A 19,328-nucleotide genomic window follows, 5' to 3' on the forward strand; every position below is an offset into this window, starting at 1 on the left:
TTCGTCGAAAAAAAAAAATTGTATATACAAGTAAAATGATACACGAAATGATTAAATAACATATTTTGGACACCCTTAATATAACAAGTTGCTATAGCCCAGTAATTTCATCTCCTTAGAATGAAGAAGTGTTATTTCTGGACACCCTTTGTGAAATTCCTGGCTCCGCCACTGATTGCCCTTTCCTCAATTTTTATTGTCCTTTTGAAAATTTTGTACAACTCAAATATTCAGAAGACGGGACATTATTATTTTAAATAATTGTGCCAAAAATTAATTGAAATAAATGCAAGATTTTAATTGATAATTTTATTTTGATCTGAAATTTACTAAGAAGATATGAAATTAATGTTCTGCAAATTTCTTGTATTAATAATCAGAACCAGTGCACATTAAAATTAACAAAAAGATTACATGTGAACTTTTTGCAAACAAAATTTGCATAAATAACTTTACAACATACGTACAAATTAATATTTGGAAAATATATATTAATGATTAGGCTAAGATTAATGAGTACGCAAACAAAAGATCAGTCTGCACACATATGAAAATTAAAAATGTCAACAGAATATATTTCAGTATTTGGGGTATAATAGGCAGATACATATGAATATACTAACAATGATCAATTGTCACAACTAATAAAAAATTATAAAATTTGAAGTAAACATATTCCTTATACAACAAATAAGTGGTTCGTATTTAAGAATCCACATTTTCATAAAATTTTTATAAAGACTATTTTCATTCGACAATAATTTTTTAAAATATGTATGTATCAGTAAACAAAAGTAGGCTACAATTTCTTGACAAAACAAATAAACTAAGACCGATAATATTTGTAACCATAGACAATGTTGGGCCATATAAACTATGTTATTGAAAGGTCTAAAATTAATTAAGTTAATTAAATTAATATTGTATGTCCAAACACTACTTTATATACAGAGAGAGAGAGAGAGAGAGAGAGAGAGTAAAAAAAGGTAATACCAACTTATGTGTTTTACAACTTCATACTATACCAGTTATCGCAGTAAACTTTGATTAGCATATACATAAGAGCTAAGATGACAAGGTACTCAAAGAAGAGACAACTTTATTTGCATTTCTTGGTATCCAAGAACTCACATATATTAGTTCGGTTCTGATTTCTATCATAAATCAGATATCTGTAGTATTGCAATGACACTTCCTACGATGTCGTAAAGATGAGTATATGGATTGATACGAAACGTATAGTGTGGAAAAAGAAGGCAGGGCGTACTGCTATCTATGGAAGCTACCTCTAGTTTAAATATCTTATGAAGAGCCATATAAGTCACGGCCACACCGGTCACATACATTGGAGGTAGCATGGGAGACTCTTGCTGGCTTCTCTTTCTTCATCTTTGGTAGATCATGTACTAAAACATCATGCAGGGCATTAGAGCCTTCCTGAAGCTCCTCCAAACTGTGAATACAGCAAAAACAGAATTGAGTCACACATATATCAGGTTGTAGTGAGCACAAAAACTCTAAGATTTACATCTTAAGATTGACTTAATGAACCGAGCCTACTTGCTATCTTCCTATAGGAATATCCCCTCGTCTATTTAGATGTTCTGCTTACCCTATCCATAGAAAAGAGGACCAGCTATTTGAAGATATTTGGGAATTGAATGAGGGGTAAAATAGTGAGATAGACTGAAATGGAAAAGAAGTGATGACGTTGAACTTGTGGTTCCTCGACCACAGTAAAAGATTGCAGTGCCAAGACAAAACAAATGGTTACAAATGCATTGCTTCTCTATGTTTCTTGATCATTTTTCCACAATGGCTTACCTTGCTATGCTCTTCGAGGTAATTTAAAATTTGAAACCAATTAAAACACACAACAGCACTTCAGTGGCATCAAAAACAGCAAGTAAGCTAAGTTAGATAGAGATCCTAAAACTAAGTCATATAAGAAGAGATTCAGAAAGGCACGAACGTGTAACACATATTAGTAAGTGTTGAGAGTTTGGCAATAAAGATGCATTAAATCTAGACAAAAAAATTAATAAATGCCAAGTGGATGATAATAATTTTCAAATGGGGAACATTTGCGTAGTGATTTCCTGTTCACTAAGTGATGGGGCTAGCTAAAGCAACCCAAACTTCATAGATGTCTGAATTTGAATTTGTATAGTAGAAAATCCAATGAACTTCTGGGTTCTCTACATAGAAAAGGCATAAAGAGTAACATTTTGAAACTTACGGCATAAAATCTTCTTACAACAGTACAGATATGACAATCCATTTGCAACAACCACTAACGAGAATAAAAAAAAGGCTACATCATGCAGAAAGTTGTGAGAGGAGCAACGAGTGATTAGTACAGCTGCTATGTACAGCTGTGACGTTCCATTAAGGGGTGAAACTAAAACAACATATCTCAACTGAATTGGGAGCAAATATCGTGAACTTGACAACAATAGGAGCAACTACTACATGACTCTGCAGTACATCCGAACATATTTTTGTGGCCTCGTAGTTACATAATTCTATTTTTACTTACCTGAAAAAGCATACACAGTGTAGTTTCCCTCCATTACTAGTGTAATCACATCATCTTGTAACTACCTTATTAAAACAGAATATTTCAAAATATTCCAAATGAGTGAAAAACCATCATAACTACCACCGTCTTGTCGTACCACCTCCATAAAAAACCTTCACAGAATATAATACTTCAAAATTTTCCAAATGTGGAGAGTAAAATTATTAATTACAACCAGTGTTAGCAAGCCAATAGCACAATATTCTACAAACACCCGCAAGGACATTAGAAAGAGTTAGGAGCTACTTCCATATAATGTAGCTGTTAGAATGGGTAAAAGCATTGGTTGGGAATGGATTGGTAGTCTCTTTATATGGACTTGGACAATCCTCCTCTCATGATCTAGTTTTTGGGGTTGGGTTAGGCCCAATCTTTACATGGTATCAGAGACAGGTCTATCCTCGTTTGGGCTTTCGGTCCACACTCCTGTTGAGCTTGGGCATGAAGGGGGGGTGTTAGACTGGGTTAAAGTCCCGCATTGGTTGGGGAATGGATTGGTGGTCTCTTTATATGGACTTGGGCAATCCTACCCTCATGAGCTAACTTTTGGGGTAGAGTTAGGCCCAGGTGTCATATCTTTACAGTAGCTAGCTCCAACTCAGTGAAATTGGGAGAAATTTCTACCTTCTCCTCCAACAAAAAGGAATGGTGAAAAGAATGATTAACTATGTAGAGACACTATAAAAGATAATTGAAGCGGGAATATTGAAGGTGAAGAAAATTTGTCTACAAGTTATAGCCGGAATCATTCTCCTACCGTAAAAAGAAAAGGAAAGAGAGAATTAATTATTCTACTGATTCTCAGATGATCACTAGCTAGGTTCATCTTCTCACAAGAAATGGTATTCAGATCTCCAGTAAAAAGGGGTAAAATTAAGCAACTATAAGATTTAAGAAAAAAAGGCATACCTCATTGACAGCGGGGGCGTCAAGCGTATTATAGAATCATGAGTTGGCTTAGCAAGAATGCCTCTCTCCTTCAGTTTCATACATATATCATAAGCTGTCGCAGGTAATAAGGATTTGCTATTAAGCTCCACAGCATTGAATAGGCCTTTCCCTCGAACTTCCTTTATGAAATGAGGAAATTGCCGCTGAATCTTTATCAGCTGATGTCTAAGTTGTTCTCCCATTTGAGCAGATCTATTATCAAAGATACCATTTGTACAGATTGTGATATCAAAAGTTGCTCATTATCAAGAAATGTGAATGCAGGATCTAACAGGTGATTAATATATAAGAGATTTATGAAAAGACCACAAAACTACTATCAATGTAACCCAGAATTATAAGTGTAGCCCACTTACGAGCAGAGGAATTATTCCCCGTATGGTGAGCATTTCATGTTAAATATCTTAAGTTTGATGTGATTTCTGAAACATCCCTACCCTTCCCCACAACATCCTACCCTATGGGCAGGGACAGATCAGTGTACAATATATGCAACAAAACATCTGGTGTGAAGCAAGGAATTTGATACCTCTCTGCAAGTCCTTCATCTCTAATCACATCTAAAGATGCAATTGCAACTGCACTGGCCAATGGATTCCCCCCAAAAGTGCTATTGTGTTTGAAAAGAAAAAAGATACGTATCATGAAACAGAGACAAACTAATGTAAAGAGATAGAAAACACACACATAGTCATGGCTGCAGTGAACTGTGGTAGGGGTATAGCAAGTTCAAAACCTCTGTTATAAGCCCAATTCAAATCAACTTAAAATCACAAGGGTAAACCTCACACAGAGCAGGAGTTCAAATTTAACATACTTTTTCTTCAAATACATCTACTGAATAGTAGAACCGGAACATAATATGGTTTTAGTTTGTAAAATCTTTTCACCTCAAAATCGGAGCCATTGGAAGGTCAAAGCTGGTAGTCCACATTGCTAGCTGGTGTTTTGACTAGCTATGATTACTAGTATAACTATATAGGAAAGAAACTGGACATCAATGCTGAAAAGAATTAGAATAAAATCTTTGTCATGTTCTACAATGAAGAAGAATTACAAGCAATTGTTACCCTGATAGCCTTGATCCTTGACTAAACTATCACTAATCCTACTCCTTCAGGTTCTAGTATTTTTTCCATTCTTTTATCCCCTTTACAAATCTTTAAAGCACCATAAAGCTTTGATTTTAAAGAATTTTTATCCATTAACATGCACACCATCATTTCATTAATTTTTGAGCAACATGCAAGGCATCATTTATATATACAAAAAAAAACACTGTGTAAGTCAAATAACTTGAGAAATATGGAACCCATAACTTGCTCTTTCCAAAGCAACAAACTCTATCTAAAATCAACTGCAAGTCAAATAAATTAACAAACAGTTACGAGAACTTCTCATTTAGCAATTTGCAACCTTCCATGCTCTCCAGCCTGAATGCAAAGCATAACATCTTTATCTGCAAGCACAGCACTCACAGGCAAGACTCCACCACCTAATGCTTTTCCCAATATCTGCACAGCACATTTTTAAAATTTAGGAGCATGACCACAAAGACTCAAGCGAGTACCATATGTTCAAACAAATTTAATTGTCTTCTTATAAGAACTAATAACTATCTTACAACAACATCTGGACGAACTTCTTCCCAATCACAAGCCAGCAATCGACCAGAGCGTGCCAAGCCACTTTGTATTTCATCAGCAATCATCAAAATATTGTACTTTGAGCAAAGATTTCTAACAGCCTTCAGGTAACCTTCCGGGGGAATTATAACCTGCAGAGGAAGGCAAATATTGTGTGGTAACATAATAAGCACAGATAATTTTTCCATCCGGACAAGTGACAATAACCTCAGTGACAATATCTTCCTGCATGCACTGCCCTTTCCAGGTGGTATGAGCAAAACATTAAAAAATAAATGGCCATGGAAAAGACTGAAAATACCAGGCTGAGGTCGGTAGCTCACACTCCAAGCAAATATTTGTAAATTTCTTGTTATAACATATTAGATATGATGATAGACACACTATATATTTCTATATGGTCATTTTGGTTGAAGAATACACATACCCCAGCCTCTCCTTGAATTGGTTCAAACAAAAAGCCAGCTATCTGATCTCCTTTTTCTGAAAACCATAAAATAGTGAAAAATAATGAGCTCCAACTACTATGTCTGCAATTAGGAAGAATGTATTTGACTACCATTACTTTGCCAAGATAGATCCATCACCTTTACGCACCTTTGAATAATTTTTCAAGGGTAACAGAATCTCCAAAATCGACTTTAAGTTGCCCAGGTAATAGGGGCCAAAAACCACGAGTAGCTTCATTGTCACAACTCATGGAGATTGCAGCCAACGTCCGACCATGGAAGCAGCCACAGCATGAGACAATGAGAGCCTGCAAATGACAAAAATAATATATCAGAAAAGTCTAGACAGACATCCAGGTCAATCTTAGTAAAGAGGATATGGCCTTTCATGGTGTCATTAGGAAACTTTGAGGTGGAGTTCAATTAAGTATGACTGGAAACTTAGAGTTGACTTGAATTTCAAAGTAGGAATACACACACAAAACTGGATGCAGCAGGTTCAGGATTCAACTTTTAGTAACATTTACATAACAACCAGAAACTTTTGTAAGACTCCGAATAACTTAATAGGGGAAAGGAAATTGTTTTTCACATATGTATTTTAAGAGATCTATCTCTAACTTAATTTGCTACCCATGTAATTAGGAAAACTGTTAAAGTTTGACTTCCTGACAAAAACCGAATGCATGAAGTAGTAAGGTATATTTTCCTCTCAAAAAGAAAGTAGTAAGGTATATTTTCTTTACCTCATTTTTCGGTATTCTCTTCTTCATGTAACCCCATTTCCTTGCCAGCTTAAGGGCTGTTTCTACCCCTTCTGCACCAGTGTTCATAGGTAGCAGCATATCATATCCAAACATGCTGGTTATACGTTCTGCAAATACTGGAAACCTATTGTTATAGAAGGCACGAGAACTGAGAGTGAGCATTTGAGCCTGTTCTGCTAATACTTTCATGATCTTTGGATGACAATGTCCCTGAAAATAAAATTGAACTTTAATTCAGTATGAAAATCTTACATAGTACTTCTCTATTTTAATCTGTGACCTGAAAATATTTCATACACTTGTCAAAATATAATCCTCCACTTCTGCAATATTTCAAGAATATAAATCCATTTAGTAATTGAAAACTAAACCATCGTGTAATGAATACTTTATCAAAGTAACATTTTGATACTATAACAATTAACAAATATTAGATCAAGTCAAATTGCATTTTCAACCTCTGTGCTTAGATGAAAGGGGTGTGGAAAATGAGTATCACCAAAGGTAGCTTTCTTTAGATAATCTAAAGAGGATGATCACTTCATTACTTCTGTCAAATGTGTGCAAGAACGTAGGAAACAACCGTAAACCTACTTTTCCATTGTGATACAGCTATGGAGATGTAGAAAATGTCTATGGAAGCTTTTGAAATGCAAAGAGTGATGTCTAGAGAAGTCCATTAATGCTTACATGTGGAGGGTCTGTAGAGACCCAAAGGCATTCAGGAAAATGCAGTACAATTGCCTCATTTGCATGATATGGAAAAGTAGAAAGAGATATACAGGAGGTGTCTTGAAGTACAAGCTAGTGCCTTGTGTATAGGGTAAATTATAGTTCTTTGAGCATTTATTTTTCTGGTGCATACAGAGAAATATGAATGTTAGACACGCTTATGAAATTCTGGAAGCTCTGAAGCCTGATTTTTGAAAACCTTACATTTAGTACCCTATTTGTGTGGTTACAACAATTTGAGAAAGGTATTAGTTAACGACAAATGAACCTGATAAAGTGTAAATGTTACCAACTACTTTACTAGTTTCTTTTAGTAAGACAAGTTGACTGCTTTATCTCTGTGCCAAGACAATAATGTCAAATTTATTAGGTGGAGTAAATCATTGGTAATGTGAACCTAACAAAGTGGATACATGAAACTAAGAGTCCCGAAGAGCATTCCTACACTATCGTGAGGACATAAAATGTACATCTTGGTTGGTAATATGAACCTGACAAAGCGGATAAATAAAACCAAGTGCCCTGAACTGCATGTCCTATACTGTCGTGAGTATATAAAATGTACATCCTGGTTGGTAATATGAAACCTAACAAAGCAGATAAATGAAACCAAGAGCCCTGAACTGCACATCCTACAAAGTAGTGAGTGTATAAAATGTACATCCTGGTGACATAGCATTGGAAGAATGGACACTACACTTCCCTTCAACTTTTCGAATGAATAACAGGATCTATGGGAGTTGTGCAAGTGTATGCTAGAAGACCGATAAAGAATAGTACAAAGTTGACTCTACCTACTTTAGGAAATAGTCAAAAACAAATACCAAGGTGTTCCAATAATTGTTCTTCTCTCTTTTTACCTGATTGACAGCAGAATAAGCTGAGAGGAAATCAAGATATTTTTTCCCTTCTGGATCCCAGACAGATGAACCCTTAGCTTTAGAAAAAACGATAGGAATCGGATGGTAACTGCAATTCAGTCAAAAGAATCAGTATTTCCAACGCTATACCACCCATATAAGTTCTATTTTTTTCATTAAATAACAAAAGAATTAACATGCTTGAGCTGTCACATTAGAAAACATTCACAAGAAAGAATATTTTTTCAAATATTAGCTGCAAAACTTGTGCTACTTCCATAAAGTGCTAATCATAGTCTACACACCTCCTGAGCAACAAAACTACACAGTTGCTCCAGCTATGCCTCATCTTCAAGATCCTCATGAAGAAAAACATTTTTAATATCCAATTGGTAAAGAGGCCAATGGCGAACAACAACCATGGATAAGAAGTTATGGACTGAAGCAATCTTAGCCACAGACAAGCCTTTCGACAGTCAAAATTTGTCCGTCAGGGCCAACCTTCACGGTATATACCCAACAACAATCAACTGGAGTTAAAGGAATAAGCTCTCAAGTACCACTAGAGTGTAAAGCAAACATATCCCCAATCATAGCTTGTGCTTAGATGACAAAGAGCTTCACCTTAGGAATGGAAACAGATGATAGAGGAACGACCTCCCAAGTACCACTGGAGTGTAAGGCAGACACCTCCTCAATCATAGCTTAATGAGAAAGAGTTTCAAGTGTAGTCTTAGGGATGAAAACAGATAATAGTGATGAAACAAAGGCAGTATGGGCTAGTGACAAATGATGATAGCTCAAACAAGTATATTTAGGTAGAGGGTTATGAATAAAACAAATACATTTTCCGGTGGCAATGAAAGAACTTTGTGTAGACAAATCCGCAACCAGTAGGTAATGACTGCTCATCTGGACCAAATAAGGAGCATGGATGATGATGATAAGTCGATAGTGGTGGAGGTGGAGTTGAAAAAGAAGGAATTGTAGAAGGTGAAGGGGAAGGGTGGAAGGATCAACTATGACAGGATCCCCAAAAAATGGAACTAGTAGAATCTCAAAGATGCCCAGATGTTCAGCAAAACAAAATGTGAAGTATGTCTGACCTTCAAAGAAAGTAACATCAACTAACATAAGGTATCATTGGAGGTCAGGTGAGAACTATCGAATCCCTTTTGTAATCTTGAATAACCGAGAAAGACACACTTAAGAGCACGAGGAGCCAATTTGTGTTATCCTAGGGTGAGGATATGGACAAAGTATGTCCTCCCAAAGACACGTGGTGGAAGAGAAAACAGGGTCGATTAAGAAAACAAAATAGAGTGTGGAATCTAATTTTGAATAAGGCATAGAGTTAATCAGATAACACGATGCAAGTACTACATCCCAAAAAACGCAATGGAAGATTTACTTGTATGAGTAGGTACATGCAGTCTCAACAATATACCTATTTTTCCTTTTTGCGACCCCATTTTATTCTGCAATGTAAGGACAAGATGCCCGACGGAGAAGAATACCATGGGAAGACATAAATTGTTGAATTTGAGATGACAAACATTCACGTGCATTATCATTGCGAAAAGTGCAACTAGAAACCCTAATTGATCTTATATTTCCACACAAAAAAGTATAAGTATGATGAAAAATTCATAACGATCTTTCATAAAGAAAATCTAAGTACACTTGCAGTAACCATCAACGAAACTAACAAAATACTTAAAACCCAACGTGGAACTAACTCTACTAGGACCCCAAAATATAAAAATGAACTAAATGAAGAAAAGACTATGCACGACTCTTGAGACTACATGGAAAATTAGTCTGGGTGTGCTTCCCAATTGACACAACTTACAGTCTAATTTAGACAATTTTAACAAGCTAAGTACCCATCTTTTGATGTTCGGATAAACTATGGTGTCTCAATTGTTTGTGGATCAAATCTGGAGAGCCAGATACCAAACATATTGTAGTGGGTCTGGGAGGGTTAAGATAATAAAGTCCATCAGATTCACGTCCTTAGCCAATCATCCTTTATGTACCAAGGTCATGTACAAGAAAGAAGTCACTAAAGAATGAGACAACAATTTAAGGCTTTAGCCAAATGACAGATTGACACAAGGCTAAAGGGACAACCGGGGACAAAAAGAACATTATTCAGAGCCAAGGAAGGTAAGCGATTGGCTTGACTGGCTCTATTTGTCATGGTCTACGAATCATTAGCTAATGTAACAGTAGGGACGGACCAAGGATAAATAATATTAGACAATAACGATTTGTTACTAGAAATGTATTCAGAAGTGCCTGAATACATGGCCCATTGACCAAGTGTGATGGACTGTGAGATACAAGCAGCAAGATTACAGGTTTGAGCAACGAAAGCTATTAATGGAGATATATACTTACTCGCTACTCACTTGATACCACCGAAAGTCATCATATTCTACCTTAGATAAGAGAAAAGTGGATTGATTGGATTACAAGTGGATTCATCGTATTCTACCTTAGATGAGTATTCTTTTCTCTTTTTATTGAAATAGGTAACTTTACAACATGAGTGTTCTTTAATTTACCATGTAGAGAGTAGTACACATCACGGACATATCAATTTGTTACAATGGCTACACCTTGATTGATGTTTCCCAGACCAAGCTCCAGGTCGATTTTCAGGCTGAGATGCTAGAACAGAAAAGTCCGCGGGTGTTACCAAATGACTAGACAACAAAGGTGGTGCAATCAGACATGGAAATCGAGCAAACAAGTCATCCACAACATGATTAGTGGGGCTAGCCAAAATTAGATCTCGTATGGAGTCAAGATTAAATGGAAATCCAGCAAGTGTAACAACTAAAAAACCCCTTCTCACGTTGCTTCAATTGTTTTAAACACTTCATTAGTGGGCATTAGCTCATTAAATTCTTGTATAACTACCTAAACCTATCCAAGATTAGTAGACATATCTGAATCATGTTTTAAGGTTACTCAACCAAGAAATTACATTATAAAAGCGAGAGATGTCATTTGTTTACAGCCCACGAGCTTCATCTCAAATTAAGAAGAAAATTTGGAATGGTCGGGACAACGACATTGATTTCGAATCTCTAGATTTCCAATCAACCTTCCCCCATTCGCCCTTATCTTTTTCATCAATGTCTTTAGCCTGCTTAACCAAGTTACCTTGACACATTGTCCCTTGCACCATAACTGAACAGAGGAAGACCAAGATAAGTTGTTTGCACTACCTATCAAGGGTTATGTGGTGATCGAGTGATTTGGGATGCTGGAAACCATATGTTTAGAACCACATATATCTTAACCAAGTGACATTTTCTTAAAGCAATTGCCGAAAAATAGACTTCCCTCACTGAAGGTGGTTGGAAAATAGTATAGCAGGTATATATCCGCTCGGAATCACTAGGCGACCCTACTGGATAAAAAATCATCAAAAAATACCGAAAACTACAAAAACTAGGTAGTCTCTGCAAAAAATCGATAGATTTGATTGCCAGAAAGTGATTGAAACTAGGTGAAATTTGAATGCATAGTGTCGGAAAAAACAGGTAATCATATCTAGAAAAAGAGTCTTAACCAGAAAGTGGCCTAAATTGTGCTCACGCACCAATGTGCAGACAAATCTCATTGAATTCTGCCCTGATCTTATCAGTGTGTGGGGCGTCAGATGTAGACGGAGCAGTGTTATCAAAAGCAAAAAGGGTAAAAAAAGATCTAAGGTTCGTTCGGGCTTTAAGCGCAAATAGAGTGTGAGCTTTAATAAAAGAGGTGCAAAGGGAGAAAAATACAAATGTATAATTTAGTCCAAGACTAATAATTATAAACATGAATGACAAATATATGAACAAAGAATTTGAAAAGAAATTTTTTTTTCTTTTTGAAAATGGTAACGATGTATTATATCACAAAAGTACATGGGTTGTACTCAAACCTTATATACAGATGCACTCTAGACACTCCTACTCTATTTCTATATTGAGTCTAAACCATCAACTATAGAGGCAGTGTCATTTGAGTATAATTGATTACACCAAAAACATAACAACAAAATGCAGTTTAGTTTAACATCCTGCACACTATTTTCTATGCCTTCAAAACATCTGGAATTCCTTTCTTTCCAGATTGCCCACCATATTGAAGCAGGGATAATTCTCCATCTTGTTTTGTCTTTTGCAAGGGCACCTGCCTCCTCCCAATTGTACAATGCCTCAGTAACTCTCCTAAGCATAGTCCAGGATATGCCTTTAAGACTCAAGAAAATCCTCCAAAGCTGCCAAGTGTATTTGCAGTGTAGAAATAGATGGTTTACAGTTTCTAAGGTTTCCCCACATAGGAAACACCTAGAGCATAAGGTTATCCCCCTTTTCATTACATTATCCTGAGTCAGGGCAGCTTCCTTAGCTAGCAGCCAAATAAAGCATGAGACTTTGTGTGGGATTCTACACTTCCATATTTGTTTCCAGGGCCAGATGGGACTCTGCTGGCTTGATTGATCCATCAGCCTGTAAGCTGAATGCACTTTGAACTCTCCTCTATTGTTGCCTTTCCACCAAAGCATATCCTCATATGCTTGCAGTCCAGTAAAGTTTCCAACCAAGTTGAGGAATTCTGCCAACCTCATCACTTCCCAGTCATTTGGTTCTCTCCTGAAGATGAAATTCCACCCTTGTGGTGTCCATAGTTCTGCAATAGTTCTTTGTTGGAACATTGCTAGATTGTAAATATCAGGAAAAAGAGTTTCCAGGTTACCTTTCTCATGCCATTCATCCTTCCAGAATTTGATCTTGTTCCCATTCCCCACTTTCATCTTGAATTTGGGTTTAACTTCCTCCCATAATGCTCTTATGGACCTCCATAAACTGATCCCATAAGGTGTGGTCACAATCTTAGTCATCCAACTATCTTCATTCTCATATTTGGCACCTATCACTCTTCTCCAAAGTGTTTGGTTTTCATTTGAGTATTTGCACAACCACTTCATTAAGAGTGCTTTGCCATGTAGCTCCATATTCTTTATTCCCAGACCACCATTCTTCTTACCAGTTGTCACTGCATTCCATTTAACTACATGAAAGCCTCTATTCTCTTTGTTTCCTTGCCACAAGAACTTCCTTCTTATGTTGTCTAGTCTTTTAGTGATCCCTGGTGGGATGGGGAATAGAGACAGCATGTAAGTTGGGAGAGCATCCAGGACTGAGTTAATGTGGGTCAGCCTGCCCCCTCTTGACAAGTACTAAGTTTTCCATCTGACCAGCTTCTTCTCACACTTCTCTATCACACCATTCCAAATTTTTAAGGACTTGGATTTTGCTCCCAATGGCATACCCAAATATGTTGTAGGTAGAATACCTACTTCACCCCCTAGAATTGAAGCTAACAAGTCTATGCTGTTGACCTCATTGATAGTATACATAGAACTTTTAATCCAATTAATGTGCAACCCAGATACCCCTTCAAACAGCACCAGGATCACCCTTAAGTATTTCAGTTGGTCTTCCTCAGCTCCACAAAAAATCAATGTATCATCTACATACTTTTATCAATTGTTAAAAGTCGCCTCTTGAGAAGAGGCTCGTTGGCAAGGAAAAGTACGTCTTAGAACCTTGATGACGACACTAAAGCACACATTAAGGAAGGAAAGACGCTCAATATGTTTTGAGCCTCACTTCAAGGCTTAAGCACTCCTTTGACAACACTGCGACAGAGATGGCCGGATTAGCTCTCACCATATCCAATTCTCATGGTGGGTGTTGGTTTGATTTCAACACTTATGGATACGAGATTCTCTTTAAACAAACGTGAGTTTGCTGAAAAAAATCTTCGATACGAGATTCTCTTTAAACAAACGTGAGTTTGCTGAAAAAAATCTTCAATTCCGAAATTTTCTCTTCCTCTATGTTGTTGACCTTTACGGGGCTCTGATACCATGTGAACGGAAGAGAAAATGAGAGGCACTCAATTTGATCATTCCCTCAAGCTATTGAGGTTTAAATAACAATGTTTGCATGTCCTAAAAAGAAAGGAAACCAATACCTAATTACAATAGGAGTAAATTAAGCTACCTACAAGTATTCTAACCATCCCTAGTTTGCTCGTTTGTATACGTGATGATATAGTGAATACGCCCTCTCCACCATGGACATGGGTTCTTATCGACCAAACTGCATAAATTGTGCACCTCTTTTATTTGCATTAGTTACCATCATTATTGACTTACTTATTTAAGTACACACTACCCAAATTCCTGATCCTAACAAAAGCAAACATTTGTACCTGCTACATCAGAACACATAAATGAGTCGATCCAAAAGATAAGTAGTTCGGAAGCCACATGAATCCTACATCCAAATATTGCATGAGACAAAGCAGATATTTCCCATAATTCAACTTTCTTACAAGGATCCGTTTGACTAAGTTCTAGTCATGGAAGCACTCCTAGATGGAAAAGCCATTTGCAAGAAAGGAGCAAGAAATCTGAGATATGATCACTCATTAAGTGCACAATTAATAGGACATCCTTCTCCCACTAAAAGCACGAGCAGTTGACCACAAAGTTAATGCATCTTACTTTTTTGCTTTTCACTACAGCAGATAGCCTCCTATAATAAATCTCATTGAAAATATCAGCAGCAGTATGACTGCGTAATAAGAACAAACCACTTATATATTGTCAACCCCTTGGTGTCCTAGTTTCCCTATCCCTGAATAGAGAGGTGATGGACCGGATGGGATCACTCGAAATCTTTCTCATCTCCAGTTACAAGATCCAAGCCATTAAGATTTTGTGAAATCTCACAATTCAACAAGGCCTTAGCTTCACAGAACTAAGAACTCAGTCCAAGAAGCATTGCTATACTTCATTCTTCTTCTTTATGAATAGCCCACTCCTAATGATACTCACTCCGGCGGCATGTTGGTCAATATAGAAGTGCACTGAAGCACACTAGGATTAAGATAATTAATTCTTTGTGCCTGTGAATTAAATGCCTTAAAGTTCGACAAAATGACTACTGATCTACTAGCTTGCATTAGTACTTGCAGTTTGGCAACTTCTACTATACCTATCCATGGTAAGTAGCACTTCAAGGACTTGGGAGTACCTATTGACTGATGACTGTGCCGTACATTAGACTAAGCTCAGAATTACAGGACATACACAATTGATGCATTAGGAATGTGAAGCACCTATAACAATATATGCAAGATGCAGAAGGGAACAACAATGACAAATAAACATTAAATAACTTCCCTATCCCAACTAAAACACACTCTACAGGCTGTTAAACAGGGACAAACGCCAAAATCAACTCTTAAGAAGAGTGACAGAGCTACAGTTCCGTTAACCTGTTCCGGTAGTTTTTGGCCCAAACTCATTTGTGTTAAGAAATTCAGTAAATACATATAAACAATTTATGCACAACCCAGTAAATTGACTTCTCTAGAAAATACACAAGCCATAAGCTCAAAATTTTAGCTCAAACTATGCTTAAGAACCTTAAAACAAAAGCTAACTCCAATAGGATGGCAAGCAGAGACTAACGGATGATGTCAAGCATACTTTCATTTCAATCACCTAAATCAGTTTCAATTTGTTTGTCGGGATTTGACTTGACGGTTTAAGAAAGTAAAAGAACACACTCTTACAGAAAACGGATTTGGAAGTTAAAAAAAAAAATCAATAGTGACCAAGATAAGGAAAAAGAACAAATAACTTACTTGTGGGCACTGCACTCGGACTCGAGGTTGATGAGGTTTTGAGAAGGGGAAGATGGGTTGCCTTCAGGAAGAGCACTAAAACTTGGTCTCATGCAATTTCTTCTCAACATACACTGTAAAGGTCTCTTCATCGCCATTGTTAACTAGAATTCAGAAACAAAATACCCCCTCTCTTCAATGAATTCACACACAAGCTCAAATTATAAACCCAGAAATGCAAAAGACCAAATCAATAAGAATCCAATACTGAACCAAGTACTAATATGAACCCTCTCAGTATACGTGTATATCTTGAATTGTGTTCTGCACCACCCCCCTCGATTGCTTCAATTCATCGTTTTCCTTCTTTCTTTTGTTTTCTTGCGTCACGTATTCTGCCACTGCAAATTGTAGCTTGTCCAATAATAGATTTTCACTCTACTATTTTGGTATTGTCCTATAATATTTGTTTACTTTACAAGATAAAGAAATTATCCTTATCATTAATTATATATAGTTATTCCTATTATAATTTTTAAAATATTGTATTTATTATATTTAAAGAATGACATAATAAAATTAGTCTTTTATTTATAATCTTTTAAAAAGTGTGTAAAATCAAAAGTGGATAACTATTATTAATAAAGGGAATATTTTTAGTATTATTAAAGGTATTTAAACATCTGTTTAGTTAAACCGTTAACTTAAGTTTTGCTCTCAAGTTCAAGATGATTTGATATGAGAGTAACGTAAATTATGTACTTAGTTTCTTAATTATTGATAGTTTTTTAAAAAATATTTTTTATTTGAATAACTAAACTTAGACATATCTTTATAAGAGCATGGAAATCTTAATAAAAAGTCGACATATGTGTTGAAAATATTCGTAAATTTGATGAGAATTTAGATGTGTATTTCACTCATATTGCAAGATCAAGTTTATTGAAATTCAATTAATCAAGTAAAAACAAATATTAAGACTATTCATATTTTAAAGATTAAACTAATAATTCACGTCAAATTTAAAGGTATTTCTAATATTTTTTATTATTATATTAAATACAACATATTGTATAAACTTATCCTTTTTCACTCTTAAATAATTTCAAATAAAGTATAACTATTAAATAATAAATATTAAAATAAAACTATCACATCACTTGGTGATTTTTTATAAAAATAAATTTGTTCATCCTTATCCAATCGTAATAAAAATAAATTTAAGCAATATACAATTGTAAAAATTGAATGCACAGTTTCCTAAATGGCTCACTATCCGATTCGATGTGCCACGGATATAAACGACGCACTATCGTACGCTCTGAATTCGGCGGACCAACCAATTGATTTTCTTTTAGTCAATTAAAATAAATTAAATATAGTCAAACAGATTTATTTTTTCATATAAAATATATTGAAAGGTTTCCGTACTAGTATAAGCACAATTTATGTTATTTATTTTGTCTTAATTTATGATACAGATAGAATTTAGAAAATAATAGTCTATATGACCTAGTAATTTACTCTAGATTTGTCTATGAGGGAAATAGGTTGTCTAACGTGTTTCAATATAACAGTAAAAATAATAAAGAACACAATATTTTTACATGAAAAACATCTGGCTCAAAAGGTCTAAAAAATCACGACATGTATTCCTACAGGATTTAACTCCAACTCACTAGATCACTGAGCCTCCACAGAAAATAGATTACAAACTTTGCAACATACGCAACTAACTCTAATTCATTAACTTTAAGTTATGGATTTACATTACAACTCTTGCAATTCTAGGAACTAACTATAATTCCTAACCTTCAAGTTATGAATTTAGATTACAACTCTTGTAATCCTAGGATCTAACTCTAAATCCTAAACTTCAGCAGAAACATCCCAAGGTATGTGTTCCCAACTCTTCGAGTTATCACAACCTAAGACAACGCTCCTAATTCAGTTTTATAACTCATTGAACTAAGATTACATCAAGACTTTATGACAAAGAAAAACTCCTAACACATAAATTCTGTAAAAAGATCAGGTTCTTCGATGTGTTCCTTTTATGAGTTCCTTCGATTCGATGGTAGCACTTGTGAAGTCAATTTTTCAATTATATTTTTGCTCTGTAAGTGCACAAGTATTCTGGACGACTTCACCTCTATTTTAAGCACAATTCTTCATAGAGTTAATGTTCACTTCAAACTCCTCATTGACTTGAACTCTCTTCACTTAGAGTTATACTTCAAGTGAGACTTCTTCTTCAATTCAAACTCCTTGCTTCTTTAGACTCCTTTAAATAAAATCATTGATTCTTTTGTGTTGTAGTCGAACTCCGACGCTTCAATTCAGCAGTAACTTGAAGAGTTCTACTTTAAGTTGTAACACCTCGGACTTGGAAAAGGTTAGAAAGGGTTAACGGGCATGTCCATAGCCCTAAAACAGAACATTGACCCTTCACTGAAGACTAAACGGCTTGTGAAAGAGATCACGGTCTGTTTAGTGAAGTGGCCCAACCATTTAAGGCTGCTTGGAGAGGAGTCCACCTGGACAAACCCCTAAATGGTCTGTGAAGTCCTGGACGACCTATTTTAGGGAGGCTGCTCAGCCATCCAGGGCTACCAGGCAAAGGGTCTTTTAGACGGTTCCTTATACGGCATGTGGGGCCTTGTATAGACCGTCCAGCCCTCCTTCAAGGTGACTTCGTCAGATTTTAAGTTAAGGTTAATTTCAAACGATCATATCTCTCAATAGATAATGAATTAGGTGGCCCATGATCTATCAAATAAAATGTCATTGAGTCCTCTTTCCAATGCCACCAATTTTGCCTCATTCCGAGGTAGGCGTAAAAAGTTATACCCGCTTTAGTAAGTCCATAGTTGAAGTTTCACGGACTGCTTGACGGCTAGTGAAGTGTTTCACGGACCGTGGAGCTCTAAACTGTTACGACCCAGGGTACCACCTAGATGTAACATGACGTATAGAACCCTGAAGGACTCCATACGAGCCACTTAGCTTTCATAACATAAGAAACATAACAATAAGAGTAAAACAATAGTCCAAGTCTAAATCATTTTATAAAATGAAAAGCGGAAGTCTAAACTCATGTCTCATCATAGCCATCTAATATAATCGAATGAAATTGGGTCTAGCCCATACATCATGTTCGAAATGAAATACAAGAAAGAAACTAAGAATATAAAATTTTGTTCTCAAAGCATGAGGACTCACCAAAGCTCGAGAATATTTCAAGTCAACCTCTAGCCACGAAAACCTGAAACCTGACTGTCGGACCCTACATTTGGAGAAAATGTAGGCAAGAATATGCGTTTGTACAAAACAATGTACCAAGTATGATAGCCATGCACAAAACATTTAAAACATGCTAAAAGGGATATTTCATTTCGTAATATGCAATTGACCAAGCTAAACATGATATAAAAGCTTTATAAAACATAAGTCATAAGATCATGGTCAATGCAAGCTAACTTCTTCTTTAAAACCTTTGAACTCATATGAGATACTTCTTGAAGTTACCTTAGTTCATTATTACTTGTGGGGAAATTAGCCTTAACCTAAATGAGACCATGTTAGCTATAACATGGAATGCGGTGTCTACCCCACATTGAAAAGAGGTGTTCTACTTG

The 19,328-nt window shown here is 36.0% G+C and overlaps 1 protein-coding gene across 2 annotated transcripts; it reads right to left on the reverse strand.

The window, feature by feature from the left end:
* Nucleotides 1-1,082: 1,082 nt before the first annotated feature.
* Nucleotides 1,083-16,084, reverse strand: LOC125861775 (ornithine aminotransferase, mitochondrial-like). Of its 2 annotated transcripts, XM_049541640.1 has the most exons (10): nt 15,712-16,084; nt 7,987-8,095; nt 6,374-6,604; nt 5,776-5,935; nt 5,606-5,661; nt 5,157-5,309; nt 4,949-5,046; nt 4,062-4,142; nt 3,491-3,724; nt 1,083-1,453 (listed from the first exon to the last, which is right to left on the reverse strand). In XM_049541640.1, exons 1-10 carry the CDS (start codon nt 15,846-15,848, stop codon nt 1,303-1,305), a joined length of 1,410 nt encoding a protein of 469 aa, XP_049397597.1. In that variant the 5' UTR covers nt 15,849-16,084; the 3' UTR covers nt 1,083-1,302. The 2 variants fall into 2 exon arrangements, with proteins under 2 accessions (XP_049397597.1, XP_049397598.1); XM_049541641.1 differs by lacking the exon at nt 7,987-8,095 and having other exon boundaries at nt 15,712-15,872.
* Nucleotides 16,085-19,328: the final 3,244 nt, after the last annotated feature.

This window comes from Solanum stenotomum, chromosome 4 (assembly GCF_019186545.1).
Source record: "Solanum stenotomum isolate F172 chromosome 4, ASM1918654v1, whole genome shotgun sequence".
In the NCBI taxonomy this organism is placed as follows: domain Eukaryota; kingdom Viridiplantae; phylum Streptophyta; class Magnoliopsida; order Solanales; family Solanaceae; genus Solanum; species Solanum stenotomum.

Excerpts from the sequence above, each read along its gene's own strand:
- LOC125861775 (XM_049541640.1), bottom strand. The coding sequence starts at position 15,848 with ATGGCGATGAAGAGACCTTTACAGTGTATGTTGAGAAGAAATTGCATG. Across the intron at positions 8,096-15,711 it reads TCCGAGTGCAGTGCCCACAA|TTACCATCCGATTCCTATCG; the intron begins GTAAGTTATTTG and ends ACTGAATTGCAG. Across the intron at positions 5,936-6,373 it reads AGAGAATACCGAAAAATGAG|GCTCTCATTGTCTCATGCTG; the intron begins GTAAAGAAAATA and ends TGTCATTTGCAG.